This window comes from Pseudopipra pipra, chromosome 4 (assembly GCF_036250125.1).
Source record: "Pseudopipra pipra isolate bDixPip1 chromosome 4, bDixPip1.hap1, whole genome shotgun sequence".
NCBI lineage: Eukaryota > Metazoa > Chordata > Aves > Passeriformes > Pipridae > Pseudopipra > Pseudopipra pipra.
In genome coordinates this window covers 52,355,324-52,371,351 of record NC_087552.1, presented here as the reverse complement: position 1 = coordinate 52,371,351, position 16,028 = coordinate 52,355,324, and the positions used below count along the sequence as shown (strand labels likewise).

The following is a 16,028-nucleotide window of genomic DNA, read 5'->3' as shown; positions in this document are numbered from 1 at the left end:
TTACTCTTCACTATGTCATGTTAGCAAAGTTTTTAAACAAAAATTATTTCCTTTATGACTGATAGGACTAAGGCCCACAAAAAGGCACTGCAGTCAGAGTTAAGTGATAGAAAATCAGGTTTAAATTACAAGAAAACAACAATTATTATATTCCTCAAAGTTTACTTTCAAATAATTTCCTAGTAAATTATTAATATATTTTGATTAAATTTCAATAATGAGTTTATTATGAACCATTAATGCATTTTAGATAATTAAGTACATGCATATATTTTCAAACAGTAGTAGAAAAACACAGTTAAAACAAAAAAATCATATTAAAATAACAAGATTTACCATACTTTGACTATTCCATCTACAAGAAGATAGAGTAAAAATTTTAAGAGGAAATACGCAACCACATTTTCCTTTCATTGAATTGGTACAAGTAAAGCCAGTTAACTTATTTTTTTCAAGGAACAACTTATTATAACAAACTTATTTTCACATCCACACTATGACATCATCATAATGCTCAAATTGCAAAATTTCTTTATACTAAGCACTTCCTAACTTCAACTCTACTTTCACTGCACACATTTTTCTTCAGCATTTGCACCATCATCATGATTCTAAGTAACAAAAAAAAACCTGAAAAAGTTAATTATGTAAAAAAGTACTACAGAAAACAACAACTAAAGAGCTTTTGAGATTTTTAGCTACTTTTGAGTTGTTTGGGTTTTTTGGTCGGCTTTCTTTTTTCATTTTTGCTTTACCCTTTCTGTAAATACCATATTGCATAAGCAATTTTCATCAAGATGATCAAAGAATATAGGTATCATTCTCAATTGTTAAAAAACACCACTTTAAGTTTAAAAACTAGTAATATTTTCAAATACCATGCACAGCCCCACTACCAGTTCATGGGTTAAAGAGTATTAAAAAGTTTTTGTGCTTTATTTTACCTGTTTACCTTCTGTACTGCTGCAATATGAAAGTAATTTTATCATAAGCAGCAAAATTACCACTGGCTGATTTCCAACAGATCTGTTCTCCATCACTCTCCTCCGAGTGGGCTTCCAACTCACTCCCTTCTGCTGCCCTTCTCTCATCCTCCTGCACTACCTGCCCACTTCCCCCCAGGCACTGTGCCTGGAGAACTGGGGAGCGGGCAGCACATCTCCTACAACATTTGAAACACCCATGCAGTAATTAGTTGAATTTATTCCAGCTAGCACAGGGGCTGCTGCCTTTTGAAACACTTCACAGTGCTGGTCCATTTTCCTTTGTGTAAACTGGATTCGGATGTCTCTGTTCTGCTCAGCGCCAGTTAGACAAATGTTCCATCTCTGAAACCTCTGCCAAACTGCCACAAAGTTTTGAACTAATGTAACTTAAATCAGTAACAAAGAAATTAAACTTATTTCATTAGAAAAGCAAGCTAAAAACATTTTTGCAGGCAAAGAACTATTACTTATACAAAGTAAACTGAAAAACATACGTTTTCCTCCTGTTTTTGAGAGACTGATTCCCAGGTACTTAAAACAACAGCAATAAGATTTTCACTGTAAGCACAACTTGGTTTTTCAATGGTCTCTCATGTTAGATGCACTGATAGAACAGTTTTAAGACCAGTAAGTTACGCAATATTAAAAAAAAAATATTGTAAACCTGCAGATGTCCAGCTATTCCCTGATGGTCAATCAGGTTATTCTCACAGAGAGCTGTAAGACAGACAGAGACTACAATTGCAGAGGAAAGAATTCTTTAATGACTGCAAGGAAACGGTAATACTACTAAGCACTAATATGACTTTTTTTTTTAAAGCATCTGCACTTTTCAAGTGCAGCAAAGAATGGTGTGGGGGCAAAACTCTAAACTTCTCCAAAATCCTTTAAAAATGTTCCTTCTCCTTCTCTTTCATCTTCAGTATTGGTGCCTGTTCAAAAAATTACTGATAAATAGAAAAGACATGTATCTTCCAATGCTTATCAATGTAATCTGGCAGTACAAAACTTTTTGTCTGTTTAAACTGTTTGGAAAGTTTTGATAAATCTCCTGGGGATAGATGTCATAATTTCTACCATTAGGTATTAAAATACAATACTAAAAATGTTAAGGTCTAAAATTGCTAATGACTTCCAAACTGTATTTCAGCAAATGTGACAGGCTCTATCCATGGAAGACAACAGATTACAATTAAGATTAGATAATGTAACTGAACAACCAGAAAGAAACAGGAACTCACTTCAGAGTACGACATTAAAAAGGCTGATCAGTATTCACAGTAAATTTGAATGACTCTTTCTTCCCACTGTGGCTGCAAAACCGATCCCTAACATCACACCTCTGGCATCTCCATCAGATAAGTATGCATCTTCTGTCTCTCATAAATAAAACCTAAGTTTAGAATATCCCCATACTATCTAGGTATCTGAAAGTTTTCAATCTTCATTACCGAGAAGAAACATACTTTGTGCCAATTTTATCTTTGTTTAGCTTTAACAGTACTTCATCATGCTTAAGACATCTTTGCAATAGCCAAATTCTGATGTCAGCACAGCAGTGGGAATACAATTTATTAGTTTACTGCAGCTGCAAAGCCAGCAAACACATATTGCTTTGAGTGACACCAATAATAAGCATGTGTTTTAGATTTCTAGGTAACGATGATGATTAACAAGGTATTGCAGTCCAGAGAAAAATCATATATGAAGAATGTTTAACAGACTGGGGACTAGACAAAAGTTTGGTTTCTTTAACTACCAAAATTGCTATAATATATATTGTGAACTGAGGATATGCTAGTTATTTTGCCTGTTGTTTTTCTTTTTCACAGAAGAAGATGCACATAGGCATTAAGCAGACAAAATAGTATGGATTGATTCAAGTAGATGAGGCAGAAAAGTAACCTCAGATACTTTTGATTTCCCTTCCTATCCATCACCTCCTGTCTGCAAGCCCAGGGATAGTTTTTTCTTTCACTTTGTATTTCTGTTGAGAGATGAGCACTTCCTTTATAAATCTTCGCAAACTCATGCATGCAAATTCCTCATAAGAGCGCAGCGATATGTCAAGGACTGTGTATCCAAACTTTATTGAAAATATTTAAATACACAAAAAGTCTCCCACATTATACCATAAAAATACATACTGACAGACACACCCACCTAAAGGGATTTATATGATTAAATCATGTCACTTACACTAAAGACAACATTAGTACAGCTCTGGTCTGCTGCGGCCTTCCATTATGTCCCTAAGAAATATTTAGCCTTTTAACAGTTTGTTTCTGTTTCATAGGAGGGGGAGAAACCCAGAAATTCCTAATTTACTATCTGTCATTTGTAATTTTGTATGCTGTTATCACAACTCCTATTCATCTCTTTTCTAAGGTAAATAATCCTTTACTTCTCAAGCTTTTAGTCAGACTTTGTAATCCTAATGCTAATACAGTACTTGGTAAGTGATTACACCCCCCCCAAAAAAAAACCACAACAATAAAAAACAAAACCAAAACACCACAACCTAAAACTTGATGCCATTACTTGGTTCAGTTCACAGAAAATCTTCTTCTGGAGTTAATCAAGGTTGTTGGTAGAGAAGCATATTGCCCAAAGGCCATCTTTCTTATTTATTGAAGCTGGAATTCTACAACTGAAGAAAAATACTGCACAAAAGGAATATTTATGCCGTATTTTCAAACAGTTAAGTCTGAAGACTTGAATGTTAGCCTCCCACCTATTACCATGTTTCTATACAATGCTTGTTAAACAGCCTATAAGACAATTTTCACAGAAAACATTTGTCATTTTCTGTGTTTTTAAGGAGTGATGATGAGGCCTGGTTTACTAAAGTGCTAGGAACTCAGAAATCTAACTGAAATCAAAGGAACTTGTGGTCTGAACATGTAGAATGCAACAGAATGCACAGTCACTTCAGAAGTCACCATTTAGAAATGCCAAATCAGGCATATGAAGCCAGCTTGTCTTTCTGGGCCTGGGGTTTTGTTTTTTTCCCTTTCAGTAGCCTTTCAGTTCCTCATCTTTTAACTGCGATTAACATCATGCAGTCACCTCACAAAAAAAGCATTAGCATAAGAATAGGATTAATAATTCTCTGAGGTTTATAGTAGAATAAATGAGGGCATAAAGACTTCTGAACTAGTCTGTCCATTTTGGTGGTCAGACATCAGAAGTTATCATTTCTAATTTAGCAACCTCTTTTTTCCCCCCCTTTCAAATTGTGGCTTCTTTTCTTTCACAATACATTTATCTTATTGTTGCTGGGAAACCATTAGAATAATATTGTACATGTGAAATTGCCATTAATTACTGATGCACTTGTAAGAAAAGAAAATTATCAGATAAAAAACAAAGGGTGTCATCATCAATCAGTTTGAAATTCAGTAACATCTGGGTGAACTGGGTGAGCTTACATGGTCTATTCCTCTAAGGACTGACAAAACTGGGACATTTACAAAGCAATTGGTTAATATTCCATTGGAAAAAAAAAATCAGAACACAATTTCTTCTCTGACTAGTGGCCTGTCCTAGTTAATGAAAAACTTGATTGTTACAAGAGTCAAACTAATTAAAAAGATTAAACTATGAGCAAAATCAAATTAGAAATTTGGCTTTAGGCTTCTGTGGCCGGCAATAGCTCAAGAACATTGCAACTGCAGTCTGCAGTTAAATACAATTAATGGAAGTTTTAAAATTGTTAGAATAATTAACTGCAGATAATTTCTGTAACCTGGCTATATGACCTCCACAAAATTACTTATAATTCTTAAATATAAGCATGTAAATACATGCAAGTCAGAGGTCTAAGCCATGAAAATACCCATGTCACCTAAGTCTCGCCATCAAAGAGCACTTATTAACTAACACAATCCAACATACTTAATATGTGTATACCTTTTCCCCTCAAACATACCAAATTCTAGTGTGTGACACAAGGGAAAACAGACTCTCTTCTCCCAGATGATATTCTAATTTGTATTTTTCAGTCTTGTTCAAAATAACTACTTTGGCACAGCCAGGTCAGGTCAAAGTTCCATCTAATTACACAATCTTAAGAGAGTGGCCATTAACTTATGCAGAAATATCAGAGTGAGTAAAGAGTAGCTTTTTTTTCCTCTCACAGAACTACAATCTACTCCAAAACATTTAAATAGCAACAATAACCTTTCTCAATTTTAACATTATGTAACAGATACCTAAAAAACCTGTGCATGATAAGGTAAATTGCTAGCATCAGCTACTTCTAGTGATATGAAGATAAAAATGTAACAGGGCCAACTACAAAGAGGCCAATACCTAATATCAAGAGGAGCAAACAGAAAGACAATGAGAAGAAGGAGTGTTTGTTTCACTCTGGCAGAAACACAGATAACTAAGAAATGCCATGGGACAAGATAAGGAAGACTTCAAGGCACACCAGGAGTGCTAACTTCTCCAGATGATCACAAGCTAGGCCTTGGGGTGGGATGGCAGGGGGACTATTGGAGAGAGAATTAAAGGGTGTGGGGGGTGTGCAAATCAAACGAAACTTTTCACAGAAAATGCCTTGCCAGACTGTCACCATGGGAAAAGGAACAAGACTACTAGACAGATTGAAAAACAAAAGGAAAAATCACTCTCTCCACCCCCAAAACCCCTCAAAACAAAAACCTGAATTTTTTTTTTTTTTACAGATTTTATGAATTGGTGTTGCTTACACTGATATCTACAGGTAAAAAAATCCTGCACTGTAAATATTTTCTGTTTTTCTACACACTTGTCATACACTTATACCAAACTGTATAGTCTTTAGTACAAAGCTGCACCTGAACTCACCATCTTATAGTATTTCTTTTATGGTAAAAGGTCTAGCAGGCAAGATAGTTTTGCAGAAACAATGCAGAAGTCCCCACCTCTATCTCAAAAGAAAACATTTGCAAACTTTCACATTCAAATTGACTGTGAAGTTCCTTCAACGTTCCAAGGTAGGACTGCCACGGAAAGAAGTTGCTTTTTCCCCTATGCCAGCCCAATTATTTGTGAGCTCTCGTGATAAGTCACATAAGAAAATGGTTCAGGTTAAAATTAACATAGTTAGGGCTAACCTGGATCTGTTGACCCATCCGTTCTGGTGTGCAGCAAAACCAAATACTTGTAGAGAGGGTACAGAACTGGGGCTGGGACAAGCACCAGAGAGTGCCACTTCTTTCGGTGGCAGTTCTGGCTTTGCCTACCAGGACTGTTTACATCGGTCTCCGAAAAAGTCAGTCCCTATGCATTTTGGATTGATGGGGCTAGTGGTAGTGCATCTGACAATTAAATACCCCACAATAAATCTTATTCATCATTACTACATGGTTTTATATAAATGACATCAAAATATTCTCTTGTGATCACGCAAAGTTATACCTGAGATGTAATAGTTTACTGACAGCAGTATACAAGTCTAGAATTTTAACAAGGCAGTAAAATTAAGTCCGTTTTGAAAAAATTTCAGTAGTCGTAGAGAAGCTTCACAGCAAAGCAGATGCCAAGTTTCTAAAACTTCTTTCAACCTTCAGCTATCTTACAGAAAGAAATACAACACTGCTAATACAACGGCTCTCAACTTTTATTTAGTTGCTGGCTTGGTTTGGAACTGAAGGAGAGGTACTTGGGTGCCTTAGAATTGTTTGTTTTCCCCTTCTATCACTTGGTTAAATAAAAGTTATCACCTCTCTCCACAAGCCTTACCCAAATTGGCCAGCATTGGATTTACAGCCCTGAAACCAATCACTATATAACTTGAAGAGTTGCCCTGTAAAAAGGAAGACTGACCTAAGGAAAAAAAAATCATTTTGTAGTCAAAAGTACAGTAAACCTCAACATTCCTACATGCCAGCTGCCTAGTTCGGTTAAATGTAATTGGATCTACTAAATGGACACTTTCCCCAGACACAGCACACCACAGTTAAAATCACTTCCTCAACAGCTGAAATTATACATCACATGCTGTCCCACTCTAAGGCACCGTCCCATCAATGTAATCTAACACACCAGAAACTACCTTTGACTCCATTAAGCACCTGAACTTGCGTTTCATTTGCCATACATATGCAACCCTGAGGCTTTTCTTTCCTACATCGCTCAAAAGATGCATGTTGATTTTAAAATTCTCAATATTTTCATTTTCAGGACGGTAATAATGTTATCATACAGATGTATCAAAACACTTTGAAAGTATCTGGCCTACATTTTACTACCCACAACCCCAAGCAGAAGGAGGGAAAGGATACAAAAACATTCTTTTTAAAAGTCCTTGGCACAAAAGCTGCTGCTCAGGCACTCTGGGACAGGTGCCCAGAACGTCTCAAGTTCCAATAATAAGAAAAGCTTTCATTAGGAGAAGAGGTCTGGTCACAAAAATACAGATACAGATGTGATATCAGAAAATTTGCTAATAAGGACACAAATTTGTAACCAATTAAGTTGACCATGACTTCAACATGCTAAAAGAACCAAAATCTGCAGGAACTGATCCAGAACCTGGTGGCCAAAACACTAAGTTAAGCTGCCTATGCACTTTGTGTAAGAAACATCATCTATAAGAGCATCTTTAGCTCACGTGTGGCCAAGCAGGCAAAAAATCTACAGTTTCAAGAATTGATTCATGCCTGAGTTTGTACATTCTGCTAAAGCTGGCTTTTATCATTAAGTCATATTTAAAGTTCGGGAAAGTTATCTTTTAACTGAACAAATCTTTTTCAAGCATTTCCATCCCATGCACTGCATCATTATAATATTCCAGATACCAAAATGAATTTGCTTTTATAAATCAAGTTGATATAAAGAAGAACAGATTACATAAAGATTATATATATCTATACAAAAGCATAAAAAACCCCTACTTTGTTCTAGAATGTACAGTACTTTTGCACTAGCAAAGTATTTTTTCCCATTTAGTCTAAAATCTTTTGGCCACCTGAACACTAGTTCATTAAAAACAGACAGAAAAAATTCTGCTCTTAGCCTCAAAATTATGTTCAATCCATGCACACACACGTGAACTCAACAAAACATATATACATGATTTTGAAATTCTATTATTCCTATTATCTAGGAATGACACAGCTCACTACTGCAAGTCCTCCAACTGGGACAAAACAGAATATCCGTTTCAACAAGCACCTCAAAACTGCACTTCTCCCCATTCCACAGACTTTGATCCAAGGTGCCTGTCTAAATAATCACAAATCTAGGATCTTCTCCTGTAACTGGCCATATTCCACTGGAGTCTTAAAAATACTAGGCAGGACTTGTTCACAAAACTGTAAATGGACAACAAAGCTCATTTTCAATGAAACAACTGACATGTGCCTTGCTGCTTTGAAAGTAAAGCACAAACTCTACATTTTCCTCACATTTATAGCTAAGACAACTTTTCAATGTATTAATTGACTAGTCAAGGCTCTGGTTTCTATTTTTCAGTTTTTGTGGGGTCACTGTTGTGATGGGACACAGATCACCAGATGACAGAATATTTCCAATCTCTAAAAATTATTACTACATATCCAATGTGGGCATAGGACCAAATCCCAGGTTACAGAAACTTTCTGGTCCAAAGACCGTGGTGTTAACAAATGAGCTGTGTCAATATTTGATCAATGCTCAACTTTATTCTCTATTTTCAGCATAGAGTTAAGAAATAATACCACTGTATCACAGCAGCACTTCACTTTTTTCCCAGTGGAAAAAGGGATTAACAAAATAAAAATCAGAGATAAGCCTCACAGGCTCCCAGGATGCTGTCAAACAAGCAGAGAGGATGCTTCTATAACAATCTCTTTTACTTATGAAAATTTAGCAACTTTGCCAGACACCAGTTATACTGAGTAGGAAAGAAACAATATGTATTATATTAAAGTGCAAAGTCTGAGGAAGGTTTTACACATGAAACAACTTCAAAATTCCATCTAAAACCTCCACAAATTAATCTTTGTTTTTTTGTGAACAGTCCTGTCTTTTCAGTCAAGAATACCCTTAACTCGATCTACTATACTTGCTAAAAGTGCTGAAACTCATAAAAACTTTCTCGCTTGCCAAAAAATTTTGCTAATACATCCTGTAAGTATCACCTATGATTCCACTTCAGATCTCTCCCCAAACCTGTGGATGTGTTTCATGTACAAATTAGCAGTTTAATGTATCAACTCTGGCGTTGAGAGAACTTGCAAGAGAACAGTCGTGAATTACAAAAACGAGTCTTCCTCTTTTAAGGAAAAGCAAGGAAGTGGTATTCCCATGAATGTCTGCAGGCAACAAGGACAAGGAATCTCTGGCAGTTCTCCATTCCAGTGAAAAAATGTTTACCTTAACGAGCAGAAGTGGTAGGGAAGGGGGGATGCTCACCTTTAACCGTTTAACCACCTCATCGTTGGTAATTTTGTCCGTAATCTCCTTCACTCCAGGAGGATAGTAGATGATTTTACCGTCGGCAGCAGGTTTTGGTTGGGTAGCAGGGAAGTCCATCCTGGCGCTGCTGGTTATAAACTTTCCTTCTCCACAGTCCTCTACCGGCCTCTATCGGTTAGAAAACAAAAGTTCAGCAGAATGGAAACGACTTTCTAACCCTCTTTTTCCATTCCTCACCCTCAATTCGCTGAAGGCCCGGGTGTTCGCCCCGCCGGCCGCGCCCCCCGGCGCTGACCCCTCCGCATCCCGGCGGGAGCGGGGCCCGGCCCGCAGCCTCTCCCCGTGGCTCTGGCCCCTCCGCTCCCCCCCAGCGCCTCCTTTCATTGCGGAGCTGCTCCAGCCCAACACTGTTAGTTCGCAGCCGACGATTTTACAATGAAATTTGCGGCCCGATCGAAGGATGCCCCGCGGCCGAGGGCCCCTTACGGCCCGAGGGGGGGGCGGAGAGGCCGTTCCCGGCGCCGGGGGGGTTCGGAGCCCGCACAGCGGCCCCGGAGCCGAGAGACGAGGCCTAAACAGTTAGGCCTCAAAACTATCGGGAGGCAGAGAAGCCAACAGGAGAGGGGGAGGGAGGGAGGGAGGGAGAGAGGCGGCGGCGAGCGCAAACAAAACCCCCCCGTGGCCCCCCTGCCCCGCCGAGCCCCCCGCCCGCCCCCCTGCGCCGCCGGGAGCCCCCCCGGGGAGGGGGCCCGGCCACTCGCCACTTTCCATTTGTTCCCGCAACTTCACGTCCCCTCAGCCCTCGCCCCGCACCCTCCCCACCGCCCCGCCGCCCCGCACCCAGCCGGGCCCACAAAGAGCTCTCCGCGGCCCCGGCCCCGCGCACACACCCCCGCGGCCGCGGGGAGCGGGGAGCGGGCACGGGGGGAAGCGGGACCCGGAGCCGCCTTTACCTCATGCAGCTCCGGAAGGTGCAGCATTGAGCAGCCTCCGTGCCGGGTGGTGCTCGCCGCTCCGCCGCCACCCCGCCGGCCACTGCCCTGGGGGCTCCCGCCGCCTCCTGCTCCGCGGCGCGTCGGCTCCTGCTCGGGAGCGCTGGCTGGGGGAGGGGGAGCGGCTCGGTGGCGGCAGCAGCGGCGGCGGCGGCCGGGAGAGGGGGAGGCTCGGGCGGAGCGTGCGCCGCGGGGACCCAGCGCCGCTCTCCGCCCGCCCGGGGAAGCGCAGCCCGGGAGGAGCCTCCACGCCGCCCCCGCCCCTTCCCCTTCCCCTGCTCGTCCGGGGCCCGCGGCGCCGCCCCGCCAGGAGCCCCGAGCCCCGGGGCCGGGGCGAGGCCGCCCAGTAAGTCCCGCACGGTGCCGAGGCGCGCGCAGGGCGGGCGGTCCCGGGCGCGGCCGCCGCAGCGCTGCCTCAGCTTGGCGCCAAAAGCCCGGGAGCGGCCGGGCCGGGCAGGGCCGGGCGGGCTCCGCCGAGGCGGCCGCGGTCGGCGCCGAGTGCGATGTCCGGCTGCCGACAGCGCCAGGGATCGAGCCCGCGGGGTCCCGGCTGCAGGGCGGGAGGACGAGAGTCGTGCTGGTGCTGCCTCACGGAGCCCGGGCCGCTCATGGCTGCGCGGGCTCGTCCGGCCGGTCCCTCAGGCATCTGGGGCCTGGTCGGCGTGACAGAGGAAGACGTGGGGGAGCGGTGTGTGGGGTGGCAGGCCGGAGTGAACAGCCCTTCTCCAGGCAGATGTGGAGAGAGAGCAGCATTCACGCTTTGGTTGTAAATCTTCAGGAGAAACCTGAATATGCAGACCAAAGGAGCCCTCGCCAGCCAACTTAGGAAATATTTCTGTGTAAAATGTCTTTGTAATTTAATATTCATATTTCCAGGGGATGGGGTATGTCTGGAAAGTCGCCAGTAGCAGAGTGGGATATATCTGTCTGTTTTGAGTCTGCATTATGTGCCCTGCACGTCTGAAGTATAGGTGGCTGTTAAGTGTTTTCCAGATGCCCCTGCTGCTCAGAGAAGGTGCATGACAGCTGGAAGATGACTTTTAACTGATCAAGTCTAATTTAGGGCCTTCAGCTGACTGTTTTTCGTTATTCGAACCAGCTGAAAGTATAATTTTTTCTCAGTTTTGAAAATCTCTAACGAATATTTTTTAGAGCAAATTGAAGGCAGGAGGCCAGGGCCAGTCTCTGTGGAGGGACGAGTTTCTCCGCAGGGGTTGCACATGTGGGACAGGGGCCTTGCTGGGCACAGCTGAAGGGCTGGGATGGCCTGGCAGCCGGCAGGAAAGATGCAGGAGAGTGAGGGGACGGGAAGGGGGGTAAGTAAGTAAGATTATGGTGAAGTATGCCAAATTTCAGCGTTACAAGGTGTGGGAAGAAAATGTACAAAGATTGAGGAACTCTCTGGAACTTTTGGTGTAATAGCATGTGGGTAGCAAATTGCTCTCCTACAGCAGTGTTCTTGTCTCCCTGCAGTGTTGTCCTGGGGGTGTTAAAGCCTTGAATGTCCATAGCCTCTATGAAACCAGCTCAGAAGGATTATAGGGAAAATGACTGAGAGTTGCAAGGAACACTGAAGATCTCAGACACTGATTTTGAAATTTAGAAGGGTGTCATCAGACCAGGCATTTAAATTTGGCTGTGAGTCCAGACTTAGATAAAATGATTCTCTCCAGGCTTAAGGACGGATTGATTTGGGCATTCACAATGGACAGGTGACTGTAAGACTGGGATACAAGATTCAGTTTTAACAAGGTTGTACTGATTTTAGTAAATAAATAAAGCCAATACCAAGCATGTAATCTTTTTTCCTAATTCAAACTAAAGGGACCACTTAGATTTCCCTTAGAGCTGAAGTACTCAGACTAGCTATCAACTCTAATTTGTTGTCAATCAAATAAGAGGTACTGTCAGAATTAATATACTTTGAACAAATTTAGGTTTTCTATCCTTACATTTGTTACATTAGGTACTTTGCTTCCCAAATCAAATTACTAATATAAACAATTCATTTGATGTAGATTTCTTATTTTAACACACTTCTATTAACACAATAAATCAGAAACAAATCCTAGAAGATTATTCTGTAACTAAATAAAGCAAGCATGTATCAAAAACCCGTATGAGCTGTCTTCAGTTTAAATAGAAAAAGAGAGAACATAAGTTAGTAAAAATAACATAAGAAATAAATTTAAAGTGACCTTTGCGGAGTTTTTTTTCATGACTCAAGCATAAAGCTAGAAAGATACTGGGCAGGCTTCTTCACGGGCAGAATTGAAGTATTATGGATGTTGCATTCCAGAAACTTCACCTAAGTCTCCGAACTTCTTGGGGTTTGATGTTTATTTTTGAGTATTCTTTAACTGTCATTGAAAAGCACTGTTTTATGCATATAATTAGTGTGACCTACAATGTAATAACTTTTTGGTGTAACTTGTGGCTACAAGTTTTTCACAAACTGACACCATCTTAGAAATGTTTATACAGTGGGCTATGAAGTGGGAATAAGAATGAAAAGGTAAAGGGCTATGCTCCCACAACGTGATTTTAGTCTAAGTTAAGGACAAACACAGTGCAAATCCTCTAGTATGCACTTCTATTCACTTTTATTTTCCACTGAAGAATAAGATAGTCTTGCATTGTAAGGCATACGAACAATGAAACTAATATGTAGTTAGACGTGGCAATTCAAAGGTTTGACTTGAAAGTGCCAGGCAAAGTTTGCTCATTGGATTAAAATTGTATTTCATCTTGAGCAAGTTGTTTGTGAATCTCTACACCGAAGTACTCTTGGTTGTGGACCAAGATCTTTCTCTTCTTGCACACTTCAGACAAATAGCAAAGTTCGTATAACACAGAAGTCTTGAACAGCATCAGTGGAAAGTTGACTGTCTAGGAGAGGTTCACACAAGACTCCTGCTTTCACAGGTAATAATGAGTCAGCAGTATGTTAGCCAGATATATGGTGCTTTGAATGAGTCTTAGACAAGTCATGATCAGCAAGTGGCTGAGAGAGGAGTAGGTGCAAATTCTGTAATCATGGGCTAATTAGGCAGAGATCCCATCTTTTCTCAGAAGAGAAGCAGTGTACTTCTGCACCATTTGAAATTCTAAAAACAGAGCCAGTGGTTCTGATATCACAACCAATGAAGGGAGGTGTGGATGAACACTTAACTGCCAATTAGCTTGAATATATGCAATGCATTTTCAGAATGTAGAAACATAAAACCTTCAGGTAATCTGACTTGTAGCGCTCTTAATCTGTATAGTCCCGAAATCTGCTCGAAGATATGATTACAGCTGCTAGTGTCTGGTTTGTTGCTTTTGCTTGTTTGACCTTCACCCTTCTAATTTCAGCAAGCAGCTGAGATCTGACTTGGACTCTGCTTCTTGTACAGCTGTAGCCAGGTTCACATGATCCCATGAGTTTTAATGGATAGCTCTGTCTAATAATATGACTGAGTGCTTTTCGTCTTCACCCAGATTTTATTGTTTCCATTGATATTTTATTAGCTTTATTCACATTATTTTTATTGGGATGTATTTACTCTGATCTGCTTGTTGTTTGTTTGTTAATTAATATATTTTAGACTATGATTGAAATAAAGGGTGTTGAACACTTGTGAAGTGCTTCTTTCTCTCGTGACAGGAGAGGTTCAAGGAAAGGACCAAGAAAGGAAAAATGTGTTTTTATTGGTAGAAGAAATAATGCAGCACAGGGTTTTCAGAAAAAACAGCTTTCAAGTGAAACAGAAGAGAGTATGGAGTGATTACTTTAAGCTCAGAAGATCCTTTAATTCATGTTGATTAAATTAAGCTATGCTCACGTTTCCAGGAACTGCTTAATGGTTGTCCTCAGGTCTTTGTTAGTACAGTAAACATGGATAGTAACAATGACTAAGAAGTAAACAGTCATATTAAAGCATGACAGTGTGTTGGGAACTGCAGAATAAGAAATACCTATCAATCAGCTGGGCAGACAAGTAAGAAATCCTATCCAGTAGGTTAGGAAAGCACTTGTCTTCCTAATAATAGCTGTGCTCTTGAAAGCTCCTGCTTTGCAGAACCAGGTGGTGGACTGTGGTCCTTCAGTATTAAATTTTTTAAATCACAATCAAATAGGTCAAGAGGGGGAAAAAATGCTTAATTTCTTGTTTTCAACTGTAATATCTGGCCAGTTCTTCGTATCTAGAAGGTTGCTCTCTGTCAGATTGCCTCCTAATTATGAATGCTGGTGTTTATTTCCTCTCCTTATGAAAGCCTATTTACTTTTTCCAGTGATAAGCATTGTTTCCTACAATATACCAGTTCCTCTGAACTCAGTAAAAAGCAAACCCTGGAAAATAATTTTTTGCCCTCAGTTTTACACAGAAGCTTTCTCTCATAGCTTTTTGACTGTGGTATTAATCCTTGTTTCTGGTTGTCTTTCCTCTTAGTCCATCTGTTGAGTCTCTCGCACATGTAGTTGCATGCAGCTTGTCCAGTTAAAATTATAGCCTCTAAGTTTTCTACCCTGGACCTTCAGAGTTATCCCTGACATTTCTAATTAAACTTTGCAGTGTAACATGTCTTTGATAACACCACCTAATTAACTGCCTATTTTAATAATTGATGCATTTTACATCTGCTGTAAATTGAGGTGGGTCAGAGGTGGGCTTCTTCACAACGTGCATTGCCATAATCAAAAAGTTCCAGAAGTGTTCCATTCCAGAGGGTATTTGCAGTGAAATTACTCTAAGAATAGACCAGGAAGCGAGTTTTGTCCCAAACCAGGGACTTTTGTGTCTCCCATGTTCTACACTGACAAGATAAAATCTGTAAAAGAGTGCAGGGGGATTTGTGCGTATGATCTCATTAAGACAATCACCTGGAGATGCAAAGTGCTGCTGTGGAAGAGTCCCACAACTCACTAACTTTTCATGGAGTACTCCCAGTTCTGAATAAAGGGAAGGACCAGATACTGTATGGATGAAAAACTGCCTTGAAACTGATATCTAGCCACCATTTGTCTAAATGTTATTTTTTGCTCCCATTTTGGTAAGGAGGGCTTTATCTGTGCTGTCTGAAAATGTCCTTATTCTGAGACATGCTTGGAGATAAGGCAGTTTGTAACAGAATCATAGAATAGTTTGGGTTGGAAGGGACCTTTAAATGTCTAGTCAGTCCAGCCCTCCCCCTCACAGTGAGCAGGGACATCTCCAATTAGATCAAGTTGCTCAGAGCCCTGTCCAACCTGACCTTGAATGTTTCCACAGATGGGGCATCCATGATCTCTCTGGGTAACCTATTCCAGTGTTTCACCACCCTTGTTGTAAAAAATCCTTATATCCAGTTTAAATCTACCCTCCTTTAGTTTATAACCATTACCCCTTGTCTTATCCCAACAGGCCCTGCTAAAATGTCTGTCCCCATCTGTACGGAAAGGCCACAATACGTCTCCCGGAGCCTTCTCCAGGCTGAGCAACCCCAGGTCTCTCAGCCTTTACTCATACAGAGGTGCTCCAATACTCTGATCATCTTCATGGCCCTCCTCTTGACTCGCTCCAACTCACTCCCTCTTACACTGGAGATCCCAAAGCTAGATACAGCACTCCAGGTGGGGTCTCCTAAGGGTCGAGTAGAGGGAGTGAATCACCTCCCTCATCTGCTGGCCACGCTGCTTTGG

The 16,028-nt window shown here is 41.1% G+C and overlaps 1 protein-coding gene across 4 annotated transcripts in view; it reads right to left on the bottom strand.

Annotated features, from left to right (window-relative positions):
- The window catches only part of PDS5A (PDS5 cohesin associated factor A), a 90,451-nt gene extending 80,678 nt beyond the window's left edge, over positions 1-9,773 (bottom strand). For all 4 annotated transcript variants that reach the window (XR_010430191.1, XM_064652994.1, XM_064652993.1 and 1 more), the window contains exons 1-2: positions 9,612-9,773; positions 9,372-9,542 (exon numbers count right to left, since the gene is read on the bottom strand). Coding sequence is in view for 3 of the 4 variants with exons in the window: in XM_064652994.1 (XP_064509064.1) it covers positions 9,372-9,542; positions 9,612-9,758 (318 nt within the window). In the remaining variant the exon portion in view is untranslated. The remainder of the gene's footprint in view (positions 1-9,371; positions 9,543-9,611) is intronic.
- Positions 9,774-16,028: the final 6,255 nt, after the last annotated feature.